The sequence below is a fragment of the Moschus berezovskii genome, chromosome 14 (assembly GCF_049115385.1).
Source record: "Moschus berezovskii isolate FMDL1 chromosome 14, NW_MosBer_1.0, whole genome shotgun sequence".
In the NCBI taxonomy this organism is placed as follows: Eukaryota; Metazoa; Chordata; class Mammalia; order Artiodactyla; family Moschidae; genus Moschus; species Moschus berezovskii.
In genome coordinates this window covers 54,958,555-54,970,776 of record NC_142473.1, presented here as the reverse complement: position 1 = coordinate 54,970,776, position 12,222 = coordinate 54,958,555, and the positions used below count along the sequence as shown (strand labels likewise).

The following is a 12,222-nucleotide window of genomic DNA, read 5'->3' as shown; positions in this document are numbered from 1 at the left end:
AATGAGGATACACATATCTAATAGTATCTAGACACATTCCTCTCAAAGACAAAGGCCTGCTTTAGCAGATGTAACCATCAAAGAATTTCAATAGTGTGTACTCAGTGATCACAATTCTCGTTTCCCTGTATCATCTATTGGTGCTATGATTAGGGGTGTAAAGTTCTTTGTTGACTGTATTTGGTTTTCAGTTTCTATGGGCAAGGCATCAACTAGGACTATGTAACAGCAATGAAAATGAGATTCACTGTCTGTGAGGCTCAACTATTCAAGGAAAACCAAATATATTCAAACAAACAAAAAGACTGAGATATTACATTACTGTGGAACAGAAGACAACAGCATCAAGAAAAGACTTATAGACCACTTTATAATCTTGTACTACAGAATAAGTACTGCAAATCATAGTCTGCAAGACCCAGAAACCAAAGTGGAGAGAATGACAACTTTTGACCACATAAAAATAAAACTGGTACATTAAGATACCATAAACAAAATTAAATGATAAAGACAGAGTGGAAATATCTGATAACAGACATTGGAGTAGCACCTGACCCAAGCTTAGGTTTACAGTTGATAAACTTGAGTCAAAACTACCTTGAAACAGCCCACACCAAAGCTAATCTTCCTCTGGGATTAGACAAGAACACTGATGTCAGAAGTTATATTCTGCTTAAGAAACACATTGTACAAAAACCCACAGATTTTTAGTTTTCATTTCTTGCAAAATATGTTTTGGAATTTGAGTAAGCTCAAAAGCTCAAAAAGTTTTCCATACAACCAAAAAGATTTAATATCCATAATATATAAAACATTATCAAAAGTAAACAAAGATCAAATATAAATAGAGAACTGAAAGATGCAAACAGCCAGTAAACATACACAAAGGTATCCCTCACTGGTAATCAGCGCAGTGCAAATCAGAACTACCACCTTTCACTATCATTCACACAAAGGTGAAGAAAACAAACAATATGGAAAGGGTATGAAACAGGGAGCATTTTTATAAAATATGAGCAAAAATGCAAACTGGCATTCTTTGTGGAAGGCAAATTAAGATTAGCAAGACTGACCAAAATTCAAAAATATGTGTATCTTCTGACAATTCCCAATTCAACCCTAGAGTAACACTACCATACACAAAATTATATAACAAAGATGTTCACTACTGCACTGCTAATAAAATGATTCAAATGGCCATCAATAGGAGAAAAGTTAAACAAATTATGGTATATGTAAGTACTCATGTGTTATGTGTGTGTGTGTGTGTATATGTACACAATGGAACACTTAATAGTTATTTTTAATGAAATGAGTTAGATCTACATATACCAACCCAAAGAAAAAATACATGCCCAAAATGTCATGGGAAATGAAAAAAAAAAAAATGAAACAAAGAATACAGAATAAGGAAGCTGCTTTCAGTTTGAAACATTTTTGACCACAGCACATAATATGAAACACACTAAGACCCAAAACACACACATATATAAAACTAAAACTTAAATCAATATTTAACCTTGCAACATACAATGATTTTTTAATTCTAGTTCATTTTAAAGAATGTTGGTTGCAATGAACTACATTAATATTATATCACCTGATATATCTTAGCCTTTGGTTTAAAAAAAACTGGTGTAGGACATGGCTTCCTTTCAAGAATATCACAAAAATTCTCTATATAAAACACATACAGCATACAAACATACATTTGTGTATATACATATATGAAAAGTGTATACAAAGAAGTCTGACAATATACATGCCAAACTTTCAATAGCTGTTACTTCACTACTGGGAAGTGTGGGCTTTTCATGTTACTCCTGTTACTGACTTTTCAAGGCCTTATATCTTTTATTTTAAAAAGAAAACAAAGGGAAACAGTTCAGAGTGTACAAAATGAGGTTCTATTAAAAAGGATATGACAGATAACTGGATAATAGAAGCAGAGACCACAGAAATAAATGATTTGCAACTAAATGACTCACTCATGGTCAGATGAATTAGGAAAGTAGACAAACCTATAAGCACTTACTCATTTTTATAACCATCACCCTCTCCAACTGTTTAAAACAGCTGGGCACGTAGAAGGAACAACGTCTTCAAAGGCGTTGAAAAATAATTACCAATGGCAGGAATGGAGACAAAGGTTTGACATTTTAGGTCTATAACAAAGTGAGAAGAATGGAAAAGCATGCAAAGACCTTGCAAAACCTCAATCTATATGTTAATTATTTCAGCATGTGCTCTTACTGCTGCATTATTATTAGGGTAATAAAGCTTACTTAACAGTTCAGGGACTCAGGAACTTGTCATCATACTGACAGGTCTCACATTAAGTACTGAAAATCCCAGGGAGACCAGGACTATCAGAGAACATTTTGTAGAAAAGGAATGAATACACAGCTTCTAAGATAAATAAGTCAGTGTTTTAAAGCCTGGTAAAGCATATGGGAATGTTTTATAAATCCGTTTGTGAAAATGAAAATCTGTTGGCCTCTTATTTTCATACATATGATGAAACTGAAGTCTTAAGTTCCAGCAGTTAGAAAGCCAAGTTGTATCACTTGCTAAATCTCACGGTACAATTCCTTACCTGTTCCAAATCCTGCACCAAGTCCAGTTCCCAGAGTGCCAGGTCCTGGTTTACTTCCAAAAATACTATTCCCACTGGTATTTGTGCCGAATCCTAGAAGGACAAAAGAGTGAGTAGACTGTACTTTAACACAATTCTCAATTTCCTGTACAAGGGAATTTAAAACAAAGCAGTCTGACCGTAAGTTTTGCATCCTTTCATTTTTTGACATCTAGAAATCCTAAATGGCAGGCTAATTTAACTTAAAATTTTTTTTTGATAACCATAAATAGACCCCACAGTCTTCCTATTTACTTAATTATATTTTAGACTTAATTCAGTATAGGATAATACCCAATATTAAAGCAAAGTGATTGTGCTTGAGCTTGGGGAACATTCCCAAAGCCTCCATTGTTCTTTTTAAATTTAGTTAATTTATTTGGCTGCCTCAGGTCTCAGATGTAGCTTGTCATGTGGGATTCTTAGTTACCTGACTACAGATCAAATCCACATCCCTGGACCACGAGAAAAGTCCTCTCAAAGCCTCCATTCTATGTTTCATGCTTAATTAAAAGAAGAAGAAAAATAATCCCCTCAAATTTTCACTGAAAAATAAGACAGTCAACCGAGACACTTCACTGAACCTAAAGATTCTCGCTAAGTGAAGATTACCTATAAAAATCTCTACAGTAGGCTTTGTTTTGAACAGATGGACCTTGTATGGATAGTAATGTGTGGCTGTAATCACACATTGAGAAACTTTAATGGTGTCAAATTCAATTAGCTTATAGGAGCAAGCAAAGACTCAGCTAGCTAACAGTAAAAAAAGATAACGAATAATATCTATGAATAACTTTGAGTTGAATTATTTCATTATCAGAGGTGATGGAGAGGTAAACAAAACCATCCTTTCACTGTGACCCATTGTTGGTAGAAAATCCTGTGATTCCCTTCTAAAATCCACAGGTCTCCCCACAAAGACACGTACATATCACACTACTGCTGCTATTATCTCTCTTTTGTTCACATATGTCCACACTTTCTGTGTTCCTTTTGGAGCTAAACATCAACAAAACAGCTAATGAACATACCATTAATTTATTTTGATAAGAGGGGAAAAACTAACCACTGGCCAGCAAATTCTGTTTGTGAAACATTTGAAGTCTTCTATAAAGATATCATGGAAGTGAACAAGTTAAAAACATTAGAATAAAGTGTTTTGGAATATATATCAGTGTCACCAACTAAGAATATTTTACTGTGTCATGCCAGTTTTGAATTTACATCTAAATTAAAAATGCAAAGAAAAAAGTTTAATTAAACAGTTAAAAACATACTTCTAATGTCATTTAAAAATCTAAGCAAGTAATCTGACATACTTCCAATATATTTAACTCATGCATTCACTAAATCTTTTCAATTGTCTTAATAGCTATGCCACAAAAATGGAGTACTGCCTGCTCAAGCACAATCAATTTTCTTTAAAGAAAAACAGAACAAAACAAAAATGTACTGGAGATGTTCCGTACAGAATATGTACTGGAATACATAAATACAAAAATGTACAGAATATGTACTGGAGATGTTCTTTGTTTTTCTGAGTAAAAATTTTACCAAAAAAGATCTTCTAGTCCCATAAACAGCAGAAAAAAAGATACTCGTGAACTACCTCAAACCCACAGGAGGGAAATAAGTCCCAACTTACACTGTTTATACCACACATTTCCACAGATTCTCACTGACAAAGGTTTATCAACTCAGTTATTTCAAAACAACTTTAAGTTAAAATTAAGAACAATTAATCAACAATCAGTTAATTTACAACAGAAGAGCCAAGAATATACAATGGAGAAAGGACAGTCTCTTCAATCAATGGCACTAGGAAAACTGGACAACCGCACGTAAAAGAATAAAACTGGACCATTATCTTACACCATAAACAAAATGGATTAAAGCCCTGAACACAAGATTGAAATCATAAAATTCCCAGAAGGAAGCATAGGGGGTAAGTTCCTCTATATCTGATTTGGTCCTGATTTTTGGATCTAACACTAAAAGCAAAAGCAACAAAAGAAAAATAAATAAGTGGTACTATAACTGAAAAGCTTCTGCACAGCAAAGGAAACCACAACAAAATGAAAAGGCAATCTACTGAATGGGAGAAAATATTTGCACATCATATATATGATATGTGGCTAAAATTCAAACTACATAAAGAATTCACACAACGTAATGGCAAAAAACAATTAAAAAAATGCAATGAGGACAGGAACAGACGTCTTTCTAAATACTATATACAGAAGACCAACAGGTACATGAAAAGATGCTTAACATAGCTAATCACCAGTGAAATCCAAATTAAAGCCAATGACATCAGCTCACCGTTGTCAAAACTACTACTACCTAAAAAGACAACAAATAGTAAGTGCTGGTGAGAATGTGGAGAAAAGGGGGACCCTTCCTACAACGTTGGTGCGAATGTATGGTGCGGCCATGATGGAAAACAGTATAGTATGGTAGGTCCTCAAAAAATTAAAAATAGAACTACCATACAGTTCAGCAATTCCACTCCTGGGTATATACCCAAAGAAAATGAAAACACTAATTTGAAAAGAAATATGTACCTCAATATTCACAGCAGCATTATTTACTATAGCCAAGATACGGAAGCAACCTAAATGCACATCGATAGATGAATGGGTAAAGAAAACATGGTATATATGTGTAATAAAATATTGTTTAGCCACAAAATACAACGAAAACTTTGCATCTGTGTAACATGGAGAGAACTTATGGACATAATGCTAGGTGAATTAAGAAAGGCAAAGAAAATCAAATATAGATAAGTGACAGAAGACAAAGACAAGTGTTCTCACTTATTTTTGGAATCTTAAAAAACAAAATCACCACCAACAAAAATAAGCTCACTAACACAGAGAACAGATCAGTGGTTGTCAAAGGCAGAGGATGGGTGATAGGCAAAATGGGTGAAGGAGAGTCAAAAGGGGCAAACTTAGAGCTATAAAATAACTCCTGGGATTTTAAGGCATAGCGTGCTGACTATAGTTAAAAATACTGCACTGCATATCTGAAAGTTGCTAACAGAGTAGATATATATGGTTTTTCCAGTGGTCATGTATGGATGTGAGAGATGGACTATGAAGAAAGCTGAGCGCCGAAGAATTGATGCTTTTATTTATTTTTTAATTGATGCTTTTAAACTGTGGTGTTGGAGAAGACTTTTGAGAGTCCCCTGGACTGCAGGGAGATTAAACCATCCTAAAGGAGCCCTGGATTTCCTAAAGGAAATCAGTCCTGAATATTCATTGGAAGGACTGATGCTGAAGCTGAACCTCCAATACTTTGGCCACCTGATGTGAAGAACTGACTCCCTGGAAAAGTCCCGATGCTGGGAAAGACTCAGGGCGGGAGGAGAAGGAGATGACAGAGTATGAGATGGTTGGATGGCATCACCGACTCAATGGACATGAGTCTGAGTAAACTCTGGGAGTTGGTGATGGACAGGGAGGCCTGGCGTGCTTCAGTTCACGGAGTTGCAAAGAGCCGGAGACGACTGAGCAACTGAACTGAACTGAAGAAGTAGGAGATCTTAGAATTTTCATCACGAGAAAAAAAAATTTCTACCGATGATAGACATTACTCAGACTTATTGTGGTAAACATTTCACAATATATACAAATATTTGACTATTTACATTAAGCATCTGAAATATAATGTAATGACAATTATGTACCAATTTTTTAAAAAGCTTAAAAAAAAAAAACAGATGTTTATGTACAAATAGCTCAAACCTTACCCATGTAGCATGAATAACCAATAATTTACTCAAAGCTCCAGGAGCTGGTGATGGACAGGGAGGCCTTGCATGCTGCAGTTCATGGGATCGCAAAGGGTTGGACACAACTGAGCAACTGAACTGAACACTCAAAAGATCAATACACAAAAGACCTTCAACCTCTCTAAACTGTTGCTCACCAGTGCTGACATCCTGCCTGTAATTTCTCTCCTAAAACAATTCTATTCTATCCCTTTCATTCAGAAACCGACATTGTCATATACTCAATCTTAAACTAGTCCTTGTTAGGAATAATTACTAAAAAAAGGAACAGATGACTCTAAAGAATGACTTAAGGGTGTGGTAACATCAATTGTAGCAAGTATTTCAACCTTTTAAACTCTGGATTTATCATTACCATAATGAAACACAATCCCGTACTGGGTAACATGCTACTAACAATGATATAACAATGCTACAAATCTTCGTGCAACCTTATTCCATTTCCAGATTTGTTATATGTTATTATGCTTCCAAATCAGAAGAATATCTCTGCCCACAACATCAAACTGACAGCTTCCCAAGACAAAAGGAATATCAAAGAAAGTCTCACCTAGATCTGGATCCCTCTACAGTGGTAATGGAATGATTAAGTTCACCCAAAACAAAATCTGTCACCCTGTAATCTGTATTCCTTGGGAGTCTTTCCTCTCAGGGCTTATTCATTAATAAACTCTTAGTGGACATCTACTCTATGCCAGGTACTAGGTCAGCATTAAGGATTAAAAAAAAAAAAAGGACAATTCAGCACGCAAGTTAGTGAGGCACATCAAATAAAGATGAGAGTTTTCATTTCCAAATCAAGTAGTCTACACAAATACCTTGTCAGATAGAAAATATATTTAAATCTGAACATCAAGTGTGCTACCAAAAAAACATGCATTTTCAAAGGGAACAAAATTACCTCTTAAGGGGGAGAAAAAAATCATAGATATAAAATAGTTTATGCAGTTGGGATGGGAGGGAGGTTCAAGAGGGAGGGCATATATAGTTACAACTGATTCAAGTTGTTGTATGGCAGAAACCAACACAACACTGTAAAGCAACTATCCTCAATTAAAAACGGTTTATGGTCTTCCAAAGAGCCACAGTACATAAACAAATTACGCAGAATATACGTGGTATTAAGATTTCATGAGGTGAGAAGATGATTAATAAGGGGGAAAAAGGTCTACAAAGGATCCCTGGGGAAAAGGGAGTGACAGTGATTTAAAAAGGCTGAAAAACACTGATTTAACCCTTAAGTATCTTTTTCATCTTATTTCATAGATAAGAAACAAATACACAAAACTGATATCCATGCTAACCAAGTCCACTGGCTCAAGACCATTCTTTCATATAGTACAGACAAAAAGGTAGAATGTCTATAGGTAGAATGATAAACATTACTAGGAGTGAATGAACAACTTCACTCTTCACACTTCACTTTATAACAATGAAAGGGGTTATGAAAATCAAATCAAATATTAATACATTAATTTAAGAACTGGTACCTGACAAAGATTTATCCCCTTCACATAGCTCCTCTTTCTATGAAAACATATACCATTCCAATGGATATTTAACACAGCCTCTTTTTCCAGTACATGATCATTTAAAAAACTCACTGAAAAAATTTAACTGCTGACTTAAGGCAAATAACCATATGTTTCTACTCATCTCCCACTAGATATCCAGAGTCTAATGTTATGTCTGGTACGTGAAATACTTTAAAGAAGTATTTCAATCACTATTTCCTTTGTTAATGAAATGAACTTTCCATAACTGATTTATTTTGATTCACTCAAAATATGGTGAATCTGTTTGAAAACTTACTTAGGTAGTTATAGTTAAAATAATAATGTTTCTATTAAACAAATTAAAAAATTTCCAGCACATCTCTGAAGAGTAGATAAGGTTTGTTTTTCTGTCATTCAATCTTACCTGCTATTGTCCAATTTTTTTTCCAAAGCATATGTATTCAAAATAAAACATTTTTGCCAACTATAGGAAAACTACTGAACAATCCCTCAAATCAGAAGGGCTTCAACTTTCAGTAAGAATCATTAAATCTCAAAAAACAACAAAACACAAAACAACAACAAAAAGTTTAAAAAGGAATCATCAAATCTCATCTGTTCACTACCTCCCTGTGTGAAAGAACTTGGTCTAAAACAATGTGTTATCTCAACTAAAGGTGCTTCACTTTTTGTTTCTCAATTATTGATGAGGTAATCCAACAAAAATGCTTTCTTATTTTGAAAATAATCTACCTCCATTAGAGGACCAACATTCTGCAAGATACCTCTACTGCATCCATTAAACATTCCATTTTATCCAAAGCAGGGAGTCAAAAGAATATAAATTAGTTAAGGCAATTTATATCTCTTCTAGGCATCTTAACCCAAGTCCTTGAGTTTAAACTTTTCCCTCTGGTAATCTCCTACCAAGCCAGAGCTTACCTGCGAATTTTAAAATATTCCCAATAATATGAATCAGGAGAATGATGTGTGGTATAGTCAGTGTAACTTTAAGAGAGTCAAACCTGCTTTTTGTATGTACCAAAATTGGAAGTGTTTGTATTGGTTCCTAAAGTCAGGGTTGGTTTGTTACCAAAGAGCCCGCCACTGGTTGTACCAAATGAAGGAGCACTGGTTGTGCTGGTTCCAAACGTAGTAAGCTTGTTATTTCCAAACAGGGTCTAAAAAGAACATAATACAGGAAAATTTTAAGTAGTATGTAAGACATACTCTAAACAGTAAATAGATAAATCAGGTATACTGGACTGGGTGTGTGGTAAGGGAGAGAAGATGTCATAATTTTTATGAAAAAGGTATGAAGAGGGATGAATAACGGCTCTCAGAAAAACATCTAATCTGAGCAAGATTAACAAAACAGAATGCTCCTAGCCTGAGAAGTTAATGATAACACCTCACCAAACGAAGTATTTCAATGAGACAAAAAAATAAATAACAAAGCAATCAAATTATTTTTTACCTGGTAACAAAAATGTTACCATGTATTGAATACGCCAGCAGAAAGTTACAGTAAAAAATTTAAACAAGCTGCAATATGGATGAACCTTGAAAACATTTTGCTAAGTAAAAGAAATCAGTCACCAAAGATGTGATTCCATTTACATGAAATATACAGAATAGGTAAATACATATACAGCTGATCTGAACTGACTGGGGGAAAAAGAGAAGTGACTATTAATGGGGATGACGTTTCTTTTTTAGGGTGACAAATATGTTCTAAAATTGACTATGAATAGTTGCACAATCTGTGAATAAGCTAGAAACCACAGAATTTTAAACTTCAAAAGGGTGAATTGTACGGCAAGTGGATTACACCCCAATAAAGTTGTTTAAAAAAATAAGAACTTTCTGAAGCATTTTTTAAAGATAATCTTCTCAGTTTCTCACCTCAAATAAGATATAACAGATTTCAATCTCCATGAAAACTACCACATGATTTGGTGATTAAAAAAAAAAAAAAAAAAAACCTAGAGTCCAAAGCCTTTTATAATGGACACATAATACAGACACCTGCTGCTGCTGCTGCTGCTAAGTCACTTCAGTCGTGTCCGACTCTGTGTGACCCCATAGACGGAAGCCCACCAGGCTCCCCCGTCCCTGGGATTCTCCAGGCAAGAACACTGGAGTGGGTTGCCATTTCCTTCTCCAATGTGTGAAAGTGGAAAGTGAAAAGTGAAAGTGAAGTCGCTCAGTCGTGTCCGACCCTTAGCGACCCCACGGACTGCAGCCTACCAGGCTCCTCCATCCATGGGATTTTCTAGGCAATAGTACTGGAGTGGCTTGCCATTGCCTTCTCCGAATACAGACACCTAGTTTCTTTAAAAGGTATTTACTATTGTTTTTTAAGTCAAGTGTACTCCTAAATAGTAATGTCTTCCTTAAATGACGTAACAAGAAAAAAAAAAATTCAGTTAAGCCTCCAGCAGCATGAAAACCTTAAGAATAAAATTTCAGTAACTTGATCAACACCAAAAATATATAATTAACAAATATGATACCAACTTATCACCCAAAACAGAAGGTAGAAACAGAATTTAAAATGATCTGATTTTAAGGGCTAAAGAATCTCAACTTAGACTCAACAATTTAACCAACGGGAATGTTTAGTTCAGAAGAGACAAGTTTCAAAAAGAACCTAGTTTCTGAAAATAAACCAATTATAAAGTTACCTATTTTTTGGTACTAAATAGCTTTCAGTTACTATCAGTATCAAATCATACAATATTACTCCCCCAAAATACTCGAAAGACAGATTTTGCTTTTCTTAAATTCAGCATTCTTTTTTATTTTGTGGGGTTTTTTTGTTTTTTGGCTGTGCCATGTGGCTTATGGGATCTTAGTTCTACAACAAGGGATTGGAATCCCCGGGCAGTGAAACAGAGTCTTAACCACTGGACCACCAGGAAATTCCCAAAAGACAAATCTAGAGGCTTTAAATACATTTTCAAATTACAGCGAACTGTAAAAACCTACCGAACCAACAGCACCAAATCCAGTATTGGTCTGCCCAAAGAGACTAGCTCCTGTTCCAAATGCTGTCCCAGTGCTGGTGTTTGTAGCTGTCCCAAAAAGACCTCCTGGTTGTGAGGCTTGGGTTACTCCAAATAGACCCTGAAAAAGGTGATCTAGATTACAAGATATCCTAAAATAGTCAGTTGTCTTTAGAATATTAATAATAGTTGCCATTTTTCCAAGTTTATATGACAGATATATAGAAGCCTCATTACTTAGCTCTGCAAATAAGACCTGTTTCCTTACCATGGTGTTGGTGCTTGGCTGTCCCAGTGTACTGGTATTACCAAAGGAAAAACCAGTGGTCTGGGTGGTTGTGGGCTGGGCAAATGGTTTGCTAAAGAGGCTGGTAGTTTGATTCTGCTGGCCAAAGAGACCACCGGGATTTGTTCCAAATCCAGTTGTACCTTTCAAGAAAAAATAAATGGGAAGGTTGGGGGGCTGGGCAGAATGCTAATCCTCACAGTATCTAGTTTCTGCCAATAGTCTACTGATTACATACCTAAATTACACTACATTCATTTACTACTCAAACTGGATAACCACTTCATTTTTCATCCTCCACCTAATTCCAGATTAGGTTCAGACTAATTCCTACAATAATACTCTGATCTTAAGAACCCAGTCTGGGCTAAGTAATCTTTCTTTGTGAGCTGACAGATTTTTGTCTCTTTTACAAAGATAACACACTACACTTAAAATGTATGTGGGTACTTTAACCTTGTTGGAGTAAGTTTTTCTTCAGAACCGGGGCTTTATCTTTATAGCAATGTATCGAGCATAGGATACAACACAATAGTAGCATTTAATGAATATGTGGCTAATTTAAATCAAAGAATACTAAAATGGAAAAGAATACAAATGCCACTTAAATATGTATTCATTTGTATATGTATCTCTATAGAAGAATATCTGCTTGTTTCTACAGAAGCAAACTGGTGGCTAGAGGTAAAAAAAGGATGTTTGGTGATGTACTTTTTGTATTTTTTAAATTTTGTATCATATATATGTATTACTTTCCCCAAAGTAATACTTTTATAAAGTAATTTAGTAACCATCCTAGAATTCCCTCTTTCATATCCCACATCAAATCAATCCATAAATAAATCTTGTCAGCTGTACATTCAAACTTGTTTCAGAATCTGACATTTTTACCAATCACCACAGCACCCTTCTCTTCAAGTCACCACCACCTTTCATGTAGATAGGGCAACAGCTTTTCTAACTGACTTGTTTCCACCCTTGCCCCCATTCAACATGCT

General features: G+C 35.1%; 1 protein-coding gene across 7 annotated transcripts in view; it reads right to left on the bottom strand.

The window, feature by feature from the left end:
* NUP98 (nucleoporin 98 and 96 precursor) overlaps nucleotides 1-12,222 on the bottom strand; it is an 89,096-nt gene that overhangs the window by 58,253 nt on the left and 18,621 nt on the right. For 3 of the 7 annotated variants that reach the window (XM_088843140.1, XM_055423554.2, XM_088843138.1), the window contains exons 8-11: nucleotides 11,207-11,367; nucleotides 10,922-11,059; nucleotides 9,024-9,111; nucleotides 2,597-2,689 (exon numbers count right to left, since the gene is read on the bottom strand). In XM_088843140.1, coding sequence (XP_088699266.1) covers nucleotides 2,597-2,689; nucleotides 9,024-9,111; nucleotides 10,922-11,059; nucleotides 11,207-11,367 — 480 coding nt within the window. Of the gene's footprint in view, nucleotides 1-2,596; nucleotides 2,690-8,972; nucleotides 9,112-10,921; nucleotides 11,060-11,206; nucleotides 11,368-12,222 lie in introns of all 7 variants that reach the window. The other 4 variants (XM_055423553.2, XM_088843137.1, XM_055423555.2 and 1 more) reach the window with 2 other exon arrangements.